Here is a 19,828-nt window from a genome sequence, read left to right as displayed (position 1 = left end):
CTTCTTACTGGTTTAGTGTTATATTTTTAGGTGCTTATTGTACAGCCCAATTATATTATTTTATATGTACTTTATAAGTAAACCTGATTTACTAAATCTGCACAGAGGGCAAAGAACAAAGTATTTGGATTGATTCATAAATCAATCCAAATAGGTTGATGCAGTTGACAGTGATGTCTTCTGTCGGGTAGTGGGGTGATGTAGATGCCAAATTAGATATTTTATGCCTGAAATTTCCACTTAAAGCAATGTTGTCTTTCATAGTTTTATGACACGCTAAAAGGCTGCAAATGTGACTGAATTTGACTGCTGTCAAACTCTGAGTCATCTTGAAAACCCACACTAGAAAAAACTCTGCAATCAGGCTGTAATCTGATTTATCTTAGTGTCTGTTCATATTATATTCACCAGTGTGAGTTTGTTTAAACAGTGTTAAAAGATGACTTTCTATCTTTGAGCTTTTTTCACCTGCATATTCTTGTTTAGGGTTGTGCAGAGCCTTAAGGCGATCCAGCATGCACTGGCAGGGGAACAAAAATCTTATATTCTAGTCGAACAGAAAGACAAACTGATTTTCTATTCATTTTCAATTCAATTGTAGTGTTGAGTGATTGTAAAAAGTAAGAATTTGAAGCATTAGGCGTTTCCATCTAAGAGCTGAAAACTTAAAAAGGAAGTGTAGCTACACTTCCTGTTTTTCCATGATCCTTTGTTACGGCCGTTTATGACCATGTTGTCCTTTTGTAAAGGAGGCTTAAGAAGTGATACTCAAGAAGACAAAAACATTGAATCAGTAAATAGAATCACAAACGCCGTCAATGAGGAAGAATTAGGTTTTGGTAGTCAAAAGGTAATAGGAGCCACTTTGAAGAGTCAATACAGACTCGCATTCCTTCAAAACACGAGACGATATGAAAAGGATTAAGAATTACAAAATAAGTATGAGCTGAGTTAAAATTAACGGGGTATTGTCACTGAAAATGAACCAGCAGCTGCCTGGTAACACAATAAAACCATGTGAGAACTTGACAGGGAGGAATCCATACGATGAGGACTTGGCAGAGTGCAATGTAGACGCAGCAGGGATGGGCAGGGCCCAGCTAAATCGCCTGAAAGAAAAACATGTATAAACAAGACGTTTTGGGATTGTGAGCAAACAAATCTGAGCTTTAATGCTGCTGAGTAACAGGTAAGTCAGTGCGGATTTAGGGTGTCAGAGTGAGGATTTCCAGCCTTTTATTGAACAGCTCGCCTTTTTTCTCTCGTTTTTTTGTACGAGCGTTGCAAGTAAAATTTTGAACCAGAGCGCTTCTTGGACACGCAAGTGTTTAGCTGTGGTTGGACCTGGTGTCCCGGCTCGGGAACACGGAGTTTAATTCTCAGAGGCCTGAGTAACTTGTGGAATTCAGATCTGCAGGAGATAAATAAGCGGCAGTGGCGCCACCAAGGAGGGACCAAAGAGGGCAGGGAGCACTCCTACAAGTTTACTGGGCAACCTCCAACTCCAGCAACGCTGTCGTATAGAAATATATTTATTAGAAATTAGTAGCGGCCGTTCTTGCATGATGGCTTTCTGGGTGAGCACCATATTACTTTTACTGCCTTGCACATGTAAACACACAAGCACATAACATAAAACTCATTTTGTAAATGATGTAACATTAGAAACACTGCAAACTACAAAATACTTTTTGATTCTACTTTAATTGGGATAAATGTTCAATAACAGGTGGTCAAAAAGAGTTAATGCTGTATAAAAACATAAATTTCAAAAAGCCTTTTAATTTGTTGATGCACAATCTACAAATCAGATACAAACGTTAGCGTTACCAACATGCGGATAAGCCTTAGCCAATTTGTTCAGGTGAAACTGAAGAAAACCTTTTTTTTTAATTTTCTATCCTGTGGCTCCCCCAGCTACAATAAATTTGAACATTGCATTTTATTATTATTATTATTATTATTATTATTATTATTATTATTATTATTATTATTATTATTATTATTATCACTGTTTTATTTATCTCATTTTTTGGAATGAGCAAACTTCAGATTCTAAAATCAAAACAGCTCATTTTGTTATAAACTTAATTACAAAAATAAATAAATAAAAAAATGCGAGTCATTATGTTGTCTTTTACAAAAAAAATCATAAAGAGAATCAAGATGTTTTCAATGGAATCAACATTTTTACCGTAGTATCATGGCTACTAAAATAAAATGAAATAAAAACTACTGAAATAATGCAATAGTTTTTTTTTTATCTGCTGTGCCACCCCAAGATTTTAAGCTGCTCACATCTGACCATTAGATTCAAAATTTCTATAAGCGCCCCTGGAAAGCAGGCAGCTTCTAAACTATGAAGGCTAATTCTGCTTTCCCATGTTTCTCTTATGCGCGTCGGGAGTTCACTTTGACCAGAACCCAATTACTCCCACACCAACATGCGCCAATGAACTTCTCTCTCTCTCTCTCTCTCTCTCTCTCTCAGCATCGAGTTTGCAGTTAAATAAACTGTAAATTTTAAAGGAACCCAGAAAAATAGTTCCTTAAAAGCTCCCTTCGCGTCTGCACGAGCATGCTCCGAGTAAATAGCAGGTGAAGTGTCATTCCTGCATTTGAGATGTGTGCAGCCATGAGACGGAACTTGACACTGCAGGCGCACGGAGCGCGGAGATCAGGTTAGAAACAGAACATCTCCAAATCGCATTCCGCATACTGAAATCTAATCCGAGGACATCAGGATGTGTGACATAATCCTCAAGACATCTGAAAACTTCGCTCCTCCAAACAAGGCTCCAGGGGTGGTTTGGAGAGAAATGCGGACCTCTGTTACTCACTGTTTGCGCTCGCATGGGTCTATAAAAGAGGGGGCGGACACCAACTGCCCCCCAAACGTCAGAGCGCATTGAACTATAAATCTTTCCAAACAGCCCCTCTGCGCCTGGCGCGGTGCTGTGCGCAGACATCTGCCCTGCTTTCGTCCAATATGAGGACGACGCGTGTGGAGACCTCTGCGTAAACACAGAGTGACTTGGAGGAAGTAGAAAACATTTATCTAAATATCTGTTGTTTACTATGGCGAGATTGGTGAGAAATACCGGAGATTCTGGACAAAGTACAATTGAGCTGTTTTACCAAGAGGCAGATGAGCGGTAACAACGCACCTCTGGGGCTTTTATAGTTTGTTGGACACTCTGATGTCTTCATTGGACTCCTTTCGATCGGAGATGGTGGAGCTCTCTCGGATTTCCAGAGTGGAAACGTAGCATCCAATTAATCAGCGACTGCAACTGAACTCCGTGAGGCGCAGAGGCACTTTGGTCCGCCGTCTTCAGAGACGCATGGTTTATTCAGTGCACTGGGTCGGAGTACGGAGAACAAATCTGGCACAACAGAGCGGCCTTTTCTTTCTGTACTTGGACTAATATTGGTTTAAGGGAATTCTCCTTTTGGAGATTCTGACATGATTTACGCAGCTAAGTCAGCTGGGGACACTCCAGGAGTTGCGCGTTCTGTCTGGATTTTACTATAAACTACCAAGAAAATATTAGGTCTGCATGGGCCATATGTAAGGTAAGTGAATCTCTGTAATCGCTCTTAGTTACAGGGAGTCAAAATCAAGCAAAAAATAAGGTTAATTTTGGTGTGTTTTTCCTTAAAATGGCAAATTAAATATGGAATTACGCATTTAGACACTTCGTTTAGGTTTAGTTTTTATCCATACGTAGCTGTTTAGGTTTACAGCAGACTCAACATGCCATTAGACAGAGTCACGTAAGCTCCGCGGATCGCCATCTGGCTCACACCATTATTTAGGCTATCATTGCCAAAACGCTTAGGTGCGTGCTTTAACCAGTCGTATTTGTGTGTGTTTGTTTTCTTGTTTGTGAGGCGCACCCTTTGCGCATCATCTGACATCAGATGAGAGAAAACGTATTTCATCCAAAATGCCAAATGTTTGCGCGTAAGTAATCTGGGGTATTTTTGACAGAATATCACACTGATATAAACAAACTGTTAGGATTAAAACAATGAAACTACCTGAGTAATTTGCATGTATTTTATGGAGGCAGATGTGAATCAGGCTACTCTCTTGTAAAACTAAAAATGGTAATAATAAAAACCATTATAGGCATATAATTAATAAAGAAATTTTGCTCATGTGGTTTGTCCTTGCATGTCAAAAATAAACAAAAATTAAAATTGTGAAGGTATAAAATTAAACTTTAAGGTCATTCATTAATTACAAACAAGTCTCCAAGTGAAGCAGCTATGGCATAACCACAAACCACTGCTAATAATGCTACTCATTGGCAACTGTAGCCCTAGAGTTAAGATGGTCTGTTAGCTAAGAAAATATTACTTTGGCTTTAGAGCTAGAGCTTAACCTAAACCAGAAGAGCAAATTTTCTGAAGCAAAAGGATCCCAATGAGCCACATTTTTCCTGAAAGTGACAGCAACCACGTTAAAACGTGGTTGAAAAGCGAAAGGTGAAAAGGCGTCCCTGTTAAAACATCTGTAGATGTCTAAATGTTGTCAAAAAGTTGTTTGAGACAATCAGGTAGCTGAAACTAAGCACTGCTAAAATCAGACACAAAAACATGTCCACTCTTCCCTGCTAAATATATTAATTTATAAAACAACCTATGTTAAAACAATCCTGATTGTCAAAATTGTCACAAAATGGACAATTTTCACAAAAGTGGAAAATTGTCTGAAAATGGGCCAAAAATTGCAATTGTCTGATTTAGCTTTAGTCCTCTGCTGAACTCTGCAAATCAGAATAAAGTTGACTGAAACAATATTTTCATGTAAAGTGTAATTAAAATGTAAAGGGAGAATTGTTACTCCTCTCCCTCCCCACCAGTAGGGAATGTGAGCTGGGTTTAGAGCTGTTGTGAAACAGGTTTGCTTTACTCTACCTACTCATAATGTGTTGTTGCAATAGTAATTCTACCCCCCCCCCCCACCCCCCCAAGAAAAGTAGATGGCATTGGAATCTAAACATCTGACTTCACATTTACAAATGAGTATTCTTGATTAGAATTCAGTGACAAATGACTAAAATTTAATACCTTCCAAAACTCTTTTTTGTAGTGTAGATAGGTCTCCATCTGCTGTTGTACAATTTCATCGATAGACTTTTATGTTCAGAGCGTACACAAAACAAATCGGCGTAAAACCTTGTTGACGTGTTGGCACTGTTATCAGTATAGTATGAGTTGTGGTACGTAGTCACTGTATTGTTTCATGTGCATGATTCGGAAAGAGTCGGTTGGCTTTCTGGGAGAAAGTAGATGTTTTTTCTAATTTGCTTGGCCTCGAAATATAAATACGATAGCGCGTACCAAAGTTCTGAAATCTGTCAACTTTATTCATGAGCATCTTTTAAACAGCGAGACTGACCCGAGTTTATTTTGCAGCTTTCATCATAGGAACTGAGTCTAAGATGAAGTTATGGGATGTTCTGGCCACGTGTTTCTTGCTCCTGACCTCTGTCGCTACACGGCCTCTCTACCAAAACACTCAGCAAGCCAAGAGGACTCGCTTCCCCAGCAGCTACAGTGATTCTGGGTCTCTGTCTGTGGAAGACGAAGAGCCACTGTTCCAGCGTGAAGAGCACAAGCTTCAGGAGATCTCCATGGAAGATCAGTGTAAGACATCTGATCAGATATATCAGTGTAAGATGTGTCGTAACAACAGTTCTCTTTGAGCAGGATCCGTCATGCACGTTCACTTCCCAGCCTTGGACAAGTTAATTAAGCACAAGGGGGAATAACTTATTTTTCCTCGTCTGTGGAACTGACATTATAAAGAAAGCAGACACACCATCCTGTTTGCTTAAGCGGTCAGGAAAAGGGACATGTGCAATAAGTAAGATAAATAACATCGACTGTCTAAATGCACATAAATATTGCTAAGTTACTTTTTAAATGGTAAATAATGTGGTGCGTCTTAGCCTGTTGCTCTTGAAAAAGCGATCACCGCTGCGTGAATAATCCAACTCCAAGGTTATCAGACGGAGGTCTTAATTTGTGTTTTATTGCTGCTTTTGTGTTACATCATCATGTTGTCTAAACAAACCGGCAGCACGCAAAAGACTTTGAACAGCTCCAATCCTCAGCAGACTTCACTTTTCACATCCCCCTGTCTCCACGTGTTTACATTCACCCCAATGCCTCTCTGTGCCTCAGACACCCGTGACATTTACCCATCTGCCAAAACTCAGAAATCCTGGCAGGTTTCAGAGGAGGCGCTGTGAACCAGGTCACAGGAGGTTTTCTCAAGGTGCAAAGGCTCGTCTGAGGCACTGAATAAGCGCCCTGTGTTTATATTCGTTCCGACAGAGACGGTGGGCAGGAATTTATTCTGTTTGGATCAGTGTGACACTGTATCATCCTCACTTTGGAGTAATCACAGCTAACAACTAGATAAGGCATGGAACATTTGGGGCATGTGTTTGTCTTTGCCACTTCATATTGTGTTTGGAGCGCGATGACATCACTGATCTGCAGTGTATCCCTAGACGATGAAGTCTTCAGGAACAGTGTAAACAGAGCGGCCATGCGGGGAGAGGGGATGGGTCGCTCGGTTTATGCTTAATGTCAAATAAAAACATGGTTTGCTGTTAAATTTTGTGACTGGAATGCGCAGGCTTCCGCTTTTAAGGAGATTCGTGCCAAAACGGGGCTCCTACGCAGTCTGGAAAAGTTTTTTTTTTTTTTTATTTGACTATGTTTTCCACGTAGTATGAAAAAGAAAATTTGAAAATGCAATATTAGTTATGTATACAGACTTTATTCCCTACTATTCCATCTATCCATCCACCCTGCAGGATCCATAAAGTCTGACCTCTTTATCTGACATTAATTCATGGTGAAGGTTTTTTTTTATTTGAGAGAAAAGGACTGATATTTCTAGAAACGTGCACTGGAGTTTTAAAATTAGTAATGTCTAAATGACAAAAGCCTTATTTTACATTTCTGCCTCGTTTGTGTTTATTTTACACACAGCAGCATGAGTGCCCACGATTGATCGAGCAACGTAATAGCAGAGTTTGATTCAGCTCATTAGGTGTCGCAGTACAATCTGTCAGCAGGTGCACTCTGTAGCCACCACGTCTTTCAGCTGACACACAATACAAGGTGTCTAAATCAAAGGGTAGGTGTGTCTAAACAGATTGGCCCCATAGTTCACCTGATACACGAAGGGCAGCCCAATCAGCTGTGGCGCTCGGGCAGATCAGATAGCCAAGGTAAAGAAGAAGAGATAGAGGACACTGCAGAGTAGACGCTACGTTAACCACAACACCACCTGCCAGATATCTCACCCCGCCGGCTGTGACTCCTTGATGCACGTACAACAGGTTAACACACATCTGAGCGCAGAGGCGTTGGCCCCGTTACGCAGACATGCTCAGGTAGGATAATTAGCATTTGACTATTTTACAACCAAGTTCACCGTTCCCATACCTGTGCCAGTTCACGTAACTTTTTAACGGGATCAACATGGGATCCAGGAGGATCCAAATTTTTCACTCAGTCTTCGTTTTTTTTTTGTTTTTTTTTTTTGCTCAGAGCAGATGCTGCAGCGTTGTACAGCAGCATATTTTCAATAGTTTCATCCGAATAACTCAAAGCATATGACTTCCCTTTCTTATGGCCTTTCAAGTCTGCTCGTATTATAATGACATCCATCAGACATTAAAACACATTTGTGACTTGTTTGTGCTCGACTGCATCGAACCTGGCAGTTCCTGTGAGAAAGCTCACAAATTCTGGCTGAAAGGTCAAACTCTGCGGGGAGTTACGAGAAGACCTGGATGCGTTTTTAGCTCTAGGAAGGAAGTGCCAGCAAACAAAGTTGGTAAACACTGATTTCTCTTTAAAACCTCCCAAGATGAAATGAAAAAGAAACAAACAACGATAGGAATGCAGAACAGAATAAACTTTTTTTAGATAAGTAAAATTTTCACCAGTGTTAGTGAGATTTTGAATTACACTAATAACCTCTAAATGGCTAAAATGCAACATCATTGACATATTTTGAATTTGAAATCTTACTTGTGGCCTCACAATGCTGTCCCGTGATAAAAGATGATGAGAAATCTGGATACTTTCCATCAGGGTAACAACACTAAACAAACAGCGTGAGCATGTAATGGCTTACATCAACGCATGTTCATGTTTTGCAACGACGAGTTACAAAATCCAGTGGAAAATCTATGGCAAAAGCTTAAAACTGACAATCGCTGATGTTCTCCATTAATTCTGACTGAGCTTGAGATATTTTCCCCCCAAAACGTGAGAAAAACAAAAAAAGTTTCCAAACAGCTTGAATCTATAATTTCAGCAAAGACACGCAAGACACTTGTCATTAGTAAAAAAAAAAAACAACAAAAAAACAAATTAAGCAAAAAAACAAAACGGAGAGAGCCATGTCTCAATTACGCACTACTTTGTGTTGGTCTATCACATAAAATCTCAATGAAAGCTTGTGGCTGTAATGTTTCGAAACGCCCTGTGGATTTCACATTGTATTTCACAAAAATCTGAAAACCTTTTAGAACACGTCTACAACAAATAGGGAGCCTATTCGGTTAACATAGTCAACAAACATCAGATGGTGTGCTGGAACATTTGGTACCTGAACTTTAGTTATAGATCCTCTGGGACCTTTTGATCATGGGGTTGCACTTGCCTCCCACAGATGCCAGGAGACCTCATATGTGAGGTTTGGAAGCTGATTAAACATCCTGGACTCCTTCAGGCATTCTTTGAGTAAATCCCGGTCATTTTAAGCAAAATCCATGGCTTTCCTGCACGTCTTTATCGAGCACTCCTGTTTCCTTGAGGGATGGGGGTGTTGTCAGCAAAATGTTTACATAGGTGGGAAGTCAAAATGCAGGTTTTGCCAATTGGTGGTTAAAGTGCTGAACTTTGGTGCAATGACTCATTGCTTTTTGTAGCTTCATAAACACCAGAAAGAATAATTAAACAGCAGGAACAGAGTAAACAATTGAAGCCAACAAAAACTCTTGTAGCGCTGACATTTTAATTAGCGATTTAAAGCTCGAGCTTTCTCAAAGAGCGAGTTGGGAATGACCAAAAATATTAAACAGAAAACAGAATAAAGCCTTAAAGGAAGAACTGAACCTTACTAAGTAGAAAACTCGACACTGAAAGTGGTAAAGAGTGTCCATTTACAATTTCTTTTGACATGAAAATAATTTGTAATCTTATTTGTAAAATTATAAGCTATAAATTTAAATCTGGCTCTAGGATGATCAGGGCTCAGTGTTGATGTGGCATGACTCTTAGTCCCCTGAGGCTAGAGACTGAAACTACTATTGCTCCTGATGTGCTCATTGCTGTGTGAATGAAAGTACAAAGCGCAGTATTTGTATAACATGTTTCAGTGTGGTGCAGTTAAACTATTATTTCATAATAACAGAAATGTTAATAGGAGCTGCCATCACCAGGCATGCTTTTAACAAATCATTTCACCCATTACCCAGTTCATATTCACATGTCTTACCTATAAATTGCTATTTTAGCCCCGACCCTGCTTCCTACTGATGTCAGTAAAGAAACTGTAACTATTATATATCTGTTAATTTTTCAAGGTAATTTGAGTTTCTAAAACCTGCACCATATTTTTATGTTGTAATCTTGTTGTTACTGTACAATATATTGTCTCTAATTTTTTTAAAGATAGTTTTCCATTCTACTATTTATTTAACAAATTTGGAGATGACTAATATAAAATAAAAATATAAAGTAATACAATTATATAAAAATGTGTAACTTTTACACAAGACTAACATAGTCGTAGATTATTTTCTGTATCTTTTACATTAAACTAATGGAAATCAGGTATGAATTGTTGCATCATTGGTAAGTCCATCTGGTACCTGAAAAAGTTGCAAATAAAAATGATCTGAAAGACTTGGCATCCCTAGGTTTAAGGTCAGAGTCTACATCAAGTAGATGAGTTGATTTTATTGTTTTGTTTATTATTAATTATTAATTATTATTATTATTATTATTATTATTATTATTATTATTATTATTATTATTATTATTATTATTATGTTGATGTCTTGGTTGGAGGCCTTGTCTGCAGTAATTTGGCCCTTGCTCTAGTTTTTCATGGTGAGGAAAGAACTAAGTCAAAAGTCTACGTTCCATCGATTTTCTATGATCATCAGGTATGAATCATGACTGAAACAGCGACATTCTGGATACAAGTGGCTGACCAATTGTTTCTGTGGTGACTGGATGGGGTGTGATGCTCTGTTAATGGGGGGACTTGTAGTAGAGCCACATTGAAAAGAATCAGTTGAGGTGGTTGGAGTATGCGATTAGGATGAACCAGAACCAAATGGGGATTATTTTGGTTTACACACAATGAGTCAGAATGTCGCTGAGGAAATGGATGTGCAGGTTTTCCTTCTGAAACTGTCACTTCTGTGACCAGATCAGACGGACGAATAGACAAAAACTAAAGCTAAAATGCTAAAGTGCTCAGTTCAGAAGGAGCAAAATGAGCCGCGGCCTACTTGGCTACAAACGAGCTTCTGAAGGAATGCTCTGAGAAAATATAGTTGCATCATATTAACGATTTTGCAATAAGAATAGTATATCATTAAAGTCCTCATGTGTGTAAAAGCAAGTGCCCCAATACTTTTGGATATATAGTGCATTCACTTTAAAAACAGAAGATGCATAATTGCGATTTATAAACTAATCTCCTTCTTCTGTACCTCACAGATGACATAGAGGCTCCCTATCCAGACCAGTTTGAGGATGTGATGGATTTTATCGAGGCTACCATCGGCAGACTCCGGAGGTCATCGGAAACTAGCGGGAACGCCGCAGGACGACGGGAGCAGAGACAGAGAGGAGCAGCAAACACAAGAGGCACGAGAGAAGAGAGGAGAGGGCATGGGGGGAAGAAGAGGGGTCGAGGCCGAGGAGGAGGCCGAGGAGGCAAGGGAGGCGGAGCGCAGAGAGAAAAGGACAGGATATCTGTACAGAGTCGTGGTTGCTTACTAAAGGAGGTCCATCTCAATGTGACGGATTTGGGGCTGGGGTACCAGACCAAGGAGGAGCTGATCTTCCGGTACTGTAGCGGGCCCTGCATTGAGGCGGAGACCAACTACGACAAGATCCTGAACAACCTCACACACAACAAAAAGCTGGACAAGGACACGCCCTCACGCACCTGCTGTCGACCGATCGCCTTCGACGACGATCTGTCTTTTTTGGACGACGACGTGGTGTATCACACGCTGAAAAAGCACTCGGCCCGGAAGTGTGCCTGCGTCTGAGGAAGTCACGACGAAATGCCGCAGCGGACTTTGGATCATCTCAGCAGATGCTGCGCACGGAGGGATTGCAGTCAGACGTGGGCTCTGGAGGGCAGCGTGTGTAGTCTCTTATTTTTGTCAGCTGATATCAAGACGGGTCATGGTGGATTACGGCGAGAGCTCGTGAGAGACAATGGAACAGCCGCTAAAGAAACAAACTCACATATAATCCTCCAGGTTGTGCGTAGCGGTACCAGTTTAAAGCAGATTAAATACTGTTACACTTACAGAATGCTGTCAAAAAAGAAGGTGAAGAAAAACTGATCTTGCAAGGAGGATTTAATTTCCCAGGAATTCAGTTTTTCCTTAGCTGGCTGTCTCCAGATGAGTGCAGAGAGTTGAGGAACCTCTCTCAGTCGTAGTCTAAATCACCTCCTCAGTAGAGTCTTGATGTTGACATTCAGAGCCAAGGAAAACACACCAAGGTGCAGAAAAGACTGGTGGAATGCATCCGCATAAGAAAAGCAATCAGCATACAGCAATCATATATAAGAGGTTTGTGTAAGAGGTATATTTATTGAGATGGAATTAACTTATTGTTATTTATTTCAATCCATTTTATGAAAGAAAAAGCTGTTTTTTTTTCTTCTTCTATTTATTAAATTGTTTCATTTGTTCTGGACAGTGCCAAAGTAGAGAGTTTTCCCATGCAAAATATTTCAGGATTTTCTCAAAACTGCTAAGCTTTCCCAGACATCTTGGAAATGCTTTTTTTGTTTGTTTTTTTGCCTTGTCATTTAAATTCCAGCTATATTTAACCATCCAAATGATGGTTATTCAACATAACGGCAACATACAGAGACAGAGGAGGGGACCAGTAGATGAGTTATGGTAGAAACGATTGGTTGATTTAAAGCATTTCGAGACAGCGGTGTAGTTTCCATCATTTTTCACTTAATGTGACCGCTCTTTGACATGGGAAACGTTATCTCTCTCCTCACACGTCTCGACTTCTACATTAAAATCATCCATTCTTTATACTCTGTTTCTATAGAGACGCATCATAAACAACACTCTTTGGTGTGAATGTTGTTACTGCAGGAACAAGGCTCAAAGTTTGCTATTTTTTAGTATCAGTGAGTTGACTGAAGCAAAAAAAAAAAAACTCGAAAGGAAACAATATTAACTCGTGGGCTGCGAGAGTAGATGGCTAAACCTCAGCGAGCTGCGGTCAGTTCGCGACTTTGTTATTTCACAACTTTTGCAATTGAAATCGAGTCCTACTACAAGATTGTTTTCAGATCCGGAACGTCACTGAGTCACATTTGCATGCTGTAGCAACATGTTTACTGAAGGAGTTTTTATGGTATGTTTGTGTGACTGATTTAATTGGATGAAAATCATCAAAGGTGCAAATTAAATGATTGTCATTAGGTTTTATAAGCTGTTGAAAACTTTGAATTTCCCCCACATTAAATCCCAGCTTCCAGGCACTTTTCAGTTACTTTCGCAACCTTCTGGAACCCAGGAAACAAATAATTAAAGCAGCATTCTACAGTTCAACCTGCTAAGCGGCACCAATGGACGAGAAGCGTTTTCTTTTCTAGGTTTAGATAACAAAACAACAAACCTAAACAAGTTAAATTGTGCTATTAGAATGTTCCGATCTATCTAGATGAGAGGTGTTCAAGTTATGGCCCTGGGGACATTTGCAGTACATGACTTTGTGCAGTACATGAACACAAATCAAGAGAAGTACACACTTTGACGCCGAAGCAGATAAGCTCTTAAATATAATAATATAAGACAAGACAATAAGATAAATAAATTGAAAGATGCAACCTGCTATATAAGGATTGTGCCTTTTCCCTTTTTTTTCTGTCATTTAAATTCCATAAGAAATACAACCATCAATTAAATTCCATCCATAGTATTAGTGCATCTCTTAACTTGGAAAAAAAACAAAAAACAATCCAGGACACGTTGTATGTGGATTAACTAAAAACCACAACACCTTTTGGATCAAATAAAATGACATTATGGAAACCGGGGAGCCATTTCCACGAGGAGCTTTAAAACATCCATGACTATTTGCCGATCAGCAAGGGTTATCCAAAACCTCAGGCTGGCCCTGCGTTGGGCCTAAGCGGTGGTTGATGTCCCGGTGAGCTTCAGCCTTCGTTAGTGTGCCTGCGTTTCTGTCCGCGCCCTAACTGGCAGCTCTTATTCCCTCAAAGGGAACTTGAAAGTGATCCTCTGATGTGAGTCTTAACTGCGTATCCCCTCCAGCAAAGACAATTTAAGGAAGACCTAGCTACTGTAGCGGCTGTTGTCAAGCAGTTGCTGTAAGTGTCAGAAGACTAGACGTTCGGACAAAAGAGTGTGTTTTGGAAAAATCTGGAGTGAGGACAATGGGTCTGCTCTGCATGCTCTCTGCACGTAGCAACTTGTAAAGAAATAATTTCTCCAACTAAAACCACGACGTATATGAAGGAAAGGAGCTGCTCCCCCCTTTAAGGGGAGGGCGGTCATTATAAGTGGAACAAAGAGAGCCCTCGTGTAGGTCTTGATGTTAGCACGGATTAGGGACCAAGGTATCTGTGCCCACCCAGCAGCAAGCAGGCCAGCTTTACTGTGTAATCCCCCTTGCACAGAACAAATCCACTGCATCAGGCTGAATTTAGGCCAAGCACTAAACACAAATAATAATAAGAAAAAAAAAAGAAAATCCTGACTTTTATCACCTCACACAGTTGAATCGTCCTTCAGATAACACTTCCTGCCTCTCATCTTCTGTACAGTTCACCTGACTGTCCGCTGGCAAACGTCTTCTTTGTTAAATGCAAAGAAATCTGCAATGTTAGCATCAGAAGTTTTATGTTTTCACTCTGTTAGCATCTATGTATATGTGCTGGGGAGGGGCGGGGGGAATCCTGCCTTGTCTCACTTGTTTTGTGTTACAGAACCAAAGCTCTCTCTGCAAACTTTATTTTTGTACAATAATCATTTTATAACTTTTTACAGAAATAAACTTGTTTCTATTAAATAAATAAAAAAAGGCCTCCTGGTATTGCAATGACCCAACGATGGTGGTAATCCTACATCCACTCACTTTGTGAATGAGTATCTCTAATATTTTTGGCTGGAGAAGTTTCTTTTTGCGGGATTAAATCTCAACACGATTCTGAGAAATTCTGGCAGGATTTAATCTGGTTGGGTTTCAGAAACAGATTTGAATTTTATACACAATATTTGATGGTGAAATGTTAATAGTAGCTAGCATTCTACATCCTAAAACCAGCTTTGATGGGGGCTTCGGGTAACTATCCTGCTGGAAGACCCAAATGTATTGAGATTTCAACCATCATGTCTTCCTCAGACATGATTGGTCAGCATGTACTAAAACAGACATCAGCCTTAGGAATCACAAAATTTGCTGCAGTCCACATCCAATGCCTTTGAAGTTAAGTTTTATGGCCAAAATGAGATAAAAACTCAGCTATTCTGACAAATTGTTTGCATGGAGATAGTTAAGACAAAAGCCAAAACACATTTCATCAACTGTCAAGCCAGAAGGTGGCAGTTGATGAAATATCAAAGGAAGACCATGCCTTTAAATTCTTAAACTCCATCTCCAGTCAAGAGCAACATTTTTAAACTTGGACACTGTTGAAAGGATAGTGCACACCAACGTTAAGCATCTGTAATCGTCCTGATATAACTATTTTAAATGTATGGATTATAATCGATTTTAGTTATTCCTCATTGCAAAAATAAATATTTACGCCCATAATTAGTGTATGCAAGCTTATGGAAGCTAAATAGACTTAGCTGCTGTCATTGTCAACACAAACATGACATAAAACTGAGTAAAAAATATTGGTTTAGCCGTACATTTAGGCGACCGTTTGAAAGGTGGCCTTCACAACGGGGCACTGACTTTTCTCCTATGGATTCTTGAACGAGAGCCCGGGGTCCTGCGATAAACAAAAGCGTGTGGTAAAGAGCCACTGAGTTGTAAATCAGCACACAGGAGAATCTTTCCACCGCGGCGGAAAGATGTGAAAAAGCCGATGGCAGAAAGGGCCGACACACACGCAAGACGGCCATAAAACAGCGAGGTAACCCAACTAATGAAACGCAGGAGCTGTTTTTGTGAAAAGTGGAATATAAAAACACAATTGTGTCAGAGGCCCATAATTGGGGCGATTTCAAAGTTTTCCGATTTAATTTCGGCAGGCTGCTCGAATAAGCTTACATATTTGATGTTCAAATGTCGTCGTCTTGCTCCTTTCCCGTCCGTTGCTTTCAGATCACCAAACAAGTAGTGAGATGGGAGGAATTTGAAGGTAATAATTACTCACAAACAATTTGTGTTACAGTTGTATTAAAAATGGATTAAAACTGTATTCATTATATTTTTTTCCTGAATATATGAATTAGCTCCTTTGACAGCCTTTAAAGACTCGAGTGTTCTTGGGTAGTTCTCTCCATACCTGCTCATTCAACCTCCTCTTACCCTCCCACTAAGTCAGACTGGGTGGGCAGCGTTGATGGAGGGCCAGTTTTATGTCCTTCCCGAGATGCTGATTTGGAATTCCATTCGGAGTGCAGGTGATCCACTAAGAGGCTTCCATAGATCGCCGCTCCTTTACTTTTGTGTTCTTCTTTCCTCTAGTTAACCGGGTAAAACCACATTCGGACCCAGATCTCATCTGCAACACACAACAACCTCGTCACACAAATTAAACCGCATAAACAAGCTTAAAACAAATTACGAAGCAGCTTAAAAAGCAATGACACACGACATGATGCCGCCACCACCATGCGAGGATGGTAGTGGGCATGTGATAAGCACATATGACTCTTGGAGTTTGGGCCAAAAGGTTCTGTTCTGGTTTCCAGGCTGAAATCAGATCAGTCTGAGATTTCATCTGCAGACATTTCATGCAGTGTACTGCTGGTCCTGTCCTGTAATGGGACACCGAGATGTTGGGTTTTTTTTCAGCGTAAGAGTTTATCAAAGGTGTTCTCTTCAATGCTGTGTGGCCCATCCAGGCCTGCAAGTCATGCCCTGGATGAGTGATAGCGTCCTCTAGCAGCTGCAAATGTCCTCGACTGGAATCCACTAGACGGTCTGATTCTGATCAGATTCATTTTTTGAAACTTTCCAGAAAACTTTTTAAAAAAATAGTGTTTTGGCTGCAACAACAAGGCTTATGAACATTTCTAAACAGCCAACAAAAGGACTACTCAGATCTACTTTTTGTAGTTCTTCAGGAAGCCTGCAGATAACACTAGCATAACATTTCTGCAACCCCCCCCCCTTCCCTGAATCATTCTTTGTAATTTGAGTGAATTGAGCCTTTAATAGATGTGTTTAAATCTCTACCTTCAGGCAAGTGTTTCCACTCCACACTTAGCTTCTCAATTTCACAGGCACCGCTGTTGTATCACATGATTTCAGTGTAGCCAGCCATCTCCCTTCACTTACTCCTGCTGCTTTCTTAACGTGACAGAAGCCTGGAACCGTGAACCAACTCCGCAGCCTTCTTTTCAGAAAATGACGCACTTGAATGCTTTAGTGCTTTCATATTTCTTCTGGTCAAATCTTTGCCTCCGATTAATTTTACGATGTTTGCAGGGACAAAGATATTTGAACGGTTCTCGTTATTTCCACTGGCAAGAAAGTATCGGTTTTTGGTTTCTGGGCTCGTAAGTCGCCAATTAGAAACATCAGTAAGATGAAGGATCGACATGCAAGACTTTAGCAGCTTCGAAAAAGGAGAATGATATACGAAACCTGCATGCAATCCTCTTTGAAAGAAAATCATAACTCTAATCCTGTTGCTCACGTTTCTTAATCGAGTCTCGTTTGAACATAGAGAGTAATTTGGTACAGAAGAATCAAGAGCCTGTGAGCTTTCCTGGATGTTTTCACTTTCCAACAAGAAACTTTAATGGGTTTCGCCTCAATCTGAAATGCGGAACATACATTTGCATTAAAGACCCTCTGAGTCACTATATTTCAAAACTGCCTCTCTTCACAATTACAGCTGCAGACATTTTGGGTTTGACTCTACCAGCTTTGTACATCTAGAGACTGAGAGTTTTGCCTACATTCCACTAGTCAGAACAACTGAATCTCAGGCACAGAGCATCTAAGAACATCAATTTTAGATTCAGTCGTGGACTTTGACTAAGCCATTCTAATCCAGTAACATTTTTTGATCTACATAAACCATTTCTTTGCAGCCCTGGCTGTACGTTTGGTGTTGCTGCCCTGCTGGAAGGTGAGCCTGTCATCTGCTCAAACTGATTTCCTCCCAAGACTCCACTCTTTATCAAATCTAAAAAGCTTTCCTTTCTCAGCAGAAGTTAAGTTTTCCTGCAGCATGATGCTGCCACCATCAGGTTTCACGGTGGGGATGTTCAGAGAGATGGGCCACGCGGTGGTTTTTGCACGAAGACCAACAGGTTCAATTCTATTCTTACATATTTGAGAGGAAATTCTTTCTTGCTTGTGTCGTCCCTGTATGGTTTGTGGCAAGTTTTTAACTTTATTACTGTTCTCTTTGAATTTCTTTACCACGCTGCTTCTCTCTTTTTTTTTTTTTTTAAATCAGTTTTGCTACACAGTCGTGTCTAGCGAGGGTTAGAGTTGTACAACTATTTGGTCCACCAGTTGCAGATAACAGACTGAACACTGTTGCACAAAATGTTCGGAGCATGAGAAGTTCCTGCTTTAAACTCCTCCACCATTTTCTCCCCGACCCGTCTGCTGTGTTCCTTGGTCTTCACGATGCGATTTGTTCCCTGAAATAACTCTGAGTCCCTCGCAAAACAGCTGCAGTTACACAGAATACAAATAGATGCCACAATTTCCAACTAATAATTTGTGGGAAAAAAATCCATTAAACCATGGAAATTTACAACTGCGCACCGTTAAGAGCTCGATTATTATGTAAAGACAGAAGGAAACTGGTGATTCTAATACGACAAAATGTGACAAAGGTCTGCGAGGCCCAACGTGCTGCAAATAAAAAGTCAGACCGACACGTGGTTAGCAGAGGCTGCATTCCAAGGAGATGTATAATATGCAGAACACAAAAGTGGTTTTCATTATTTCTGTTTTTTGTGGGTTTCTCCGTCACTATGCATCACAGGCATATTTCATTTAACATCATCCAAAAGAAACATTTACACGTTCAAAAGTCGGAGATGAGAAAAAGCTGTAGGTACGACGGAGGGAAAACATCCTTTGAGGCGACAACAAATTCTGTGCTGGACCTCAAAGAGATATTCACAATTCTTGGCTGAACTTAGGTTGTTGTAAAGTTAAAACGTTTAACCTCAAAAAAAAAAAAAAAAAAAAAAAAAAAAGTGTTTACTTTGTGAATTAAAATCGTCCGGAAAAAATATCAGAGCCAAGGTTGGGATCAAGAGCATAACTTCCGAGAGGTAACACCCACAGCACTCCACCCACTGAACAACCACATCTTAATGGCTCAACTTTTAAATAAAAATTAAGCACCCCTGATTTGCCAGTTTTATACCCGCCCCTCCTTTGTCCAGAATCATTTAATTGAAGCAATGCATAGCGTGTAAAAGCCCTTCGATGCAGTAAGTAAAAACAGCAGGACTGGCTGCGCTACGTATCTTCAGGTTTGAGCTTGTGCCTCACAGGAAAGGCATTCCTTTGATCAGCAGGTAAGAAGACGGATCAGACTCAGCTTCAGTTTGGATGAAATACAACTCTTTGACAAGAGGATATAAATTCCTTTATTGAAATTTTGAGTCGGTTTACATGGTGTGGAGAAAACAGGAGATAATAGAAGGTTTTGCAGTTAACAACTAAAAAAAAACCCAAACACAAAACAACACACAAAAAAAAGCACAGCTTTAAAAATGTCAAAACATAATATTCCCACAGAGAACTGGCTGAAATTTTACTACGTCTCCGTGATTTGCTCTGTGCAAACTCTTCTTCGGGGTGATCGGCACCACGCCACAAGAATCTGGAGCTGATTTACGAGGCATTAGTAAACTCTGGGGGCGTGGGGCGTGAGGACAAAAGAAATTACAAAAATACCGTCCACACAATCAAAACAGACATAAAAAGTGAAGTGGTTCATGTGTAGCAGTGAGAGGAACATAAAACTGTACCATGGCGTGATCAGATTTATGAGCTTCCTTTTTTTTCACCGAAGCAGGAGGGAAGGAAAGGGAGGGATTGAGATTCATTAGAGGGCAGAGGCATTATGCTGCAGGAATTTAATTGATGTTCTTGAGTGCTTGGGCCAGTTCTTTGCGTTTGTGGCCTGATCAAGGTCTTTATCAGCTAATCTATATATATATATATATATATATATATAAAAAAGTCACTCAGATTTTACGTTTCTTCCACTCCGGTTCTTTGTCAGCCTCCTCATCCTCCTCTGACTCTTCTGCGAACACGGGCTCCGGCTGGGTCCTGCAGGGATTCACAAAGACGAGCGATGATTTAACTGTCA

At 40.2% G+C, this 19,828-nt stretch overlaps 2 protein-coding genes across 5 annotated transcripts in view; one reads left to right on the top strand and one right to left on the bottom strand.

Moving 5' to 3' along the window:
* The first annotated feature begins 2,502 nt into the window (after positions 1-2,502).
* Positions 2,503-12,480, top strand: gdnfa (glial cell derived neurotrophic factor a). Of its 2 annotated transcripts, none has more exons than XM_008424243.2 (3): positions 2,503-3,576; positions 5,428-5,658; positions 10,777-12,480. In XM_008424243.2, exons 2-3 carry the CDS (start codon positions 5,454-5,456, stop codon positions 11,334-11,336), a joined length of 765 nt encoding a protein of 254 aa, XP_008422465.1. In that variant the 5' UTR covers positions 2,503-3,576; positions 5,428-5,453; the 3' UTR covers positions 11,337-12,480. The 2 variants fall into 2 exon arrangements, with proteins under 2 accessions (XP_008422465.1, XP_008422464.1); XM_008424242.2 differs by lacking the exon at positions 2,503-3,576 and adding an exon at positions 3,593-3,967.
* Positions 12,481-19,079: 6,599 nt separating this feature from the next.
* The window catches only part of wdr70 (WD repeat domain 70), a 40,786-nt gene continuing 40,037 nt past the window's right edge, over positions 19,080-19,828 (bottom strand). For all 3 annotated transcript variants that reach the window (XM_008424239.2, XM_008424240.2, XM_008424241.2), the window contains exon 18: positions 19,080-19,788. In XM_008424239.2, the coding sequence (XP_008422461.1) occupies positions 19,701-19,788 (88 nt within the window). In that variant the 3' untranslated portion in view covers positions 19,080-19,700. The remainder of the gene's footprint in view (positions 19,789-19,828) is intronic.

This window comes from Poecilia reticulata, linkage group LG12, assembly GCF_000633615.1.
Source record: "Poecilia reticulata strain Guanapo linkage group LG12, Guppy_female_1.0+MT, whole genome shotgun sequence".
Taxonomy (NCBI): Eukaryota; Metazoa; Chordata; class Actinopteri; order Cyprinodontiformes; family Poeciliidae; genus Poecilia; species Poecilia reticulata.
Note: the sequence above shows the minus strand (reverse complement) of the source record. Positions and strands in the feature narration are given on the sequence as shown.

Coding starts and splice junctions, on each gene's coding strand:
- gdnfa (XM_008424242.2), top strand. CDS start 3,925: ATGAGAGAAAACGTATTTCATCCAAAATGCCAAATGTTTGCGC. Junction 3,968..5,427: donor AAAATGCCAAATGTTTGCGC/GTAAGTAATCTG, acceptor TTTATTTTGCAG/CTTTCATCATAGGAACTGAG. Junction 5,659..10,776: donor GATCTCCATGGAAGATCAGT/GTAAGACATCTG, acceptor TGTACCTCACAG/ATGACATAGAGGCTCCCTAT.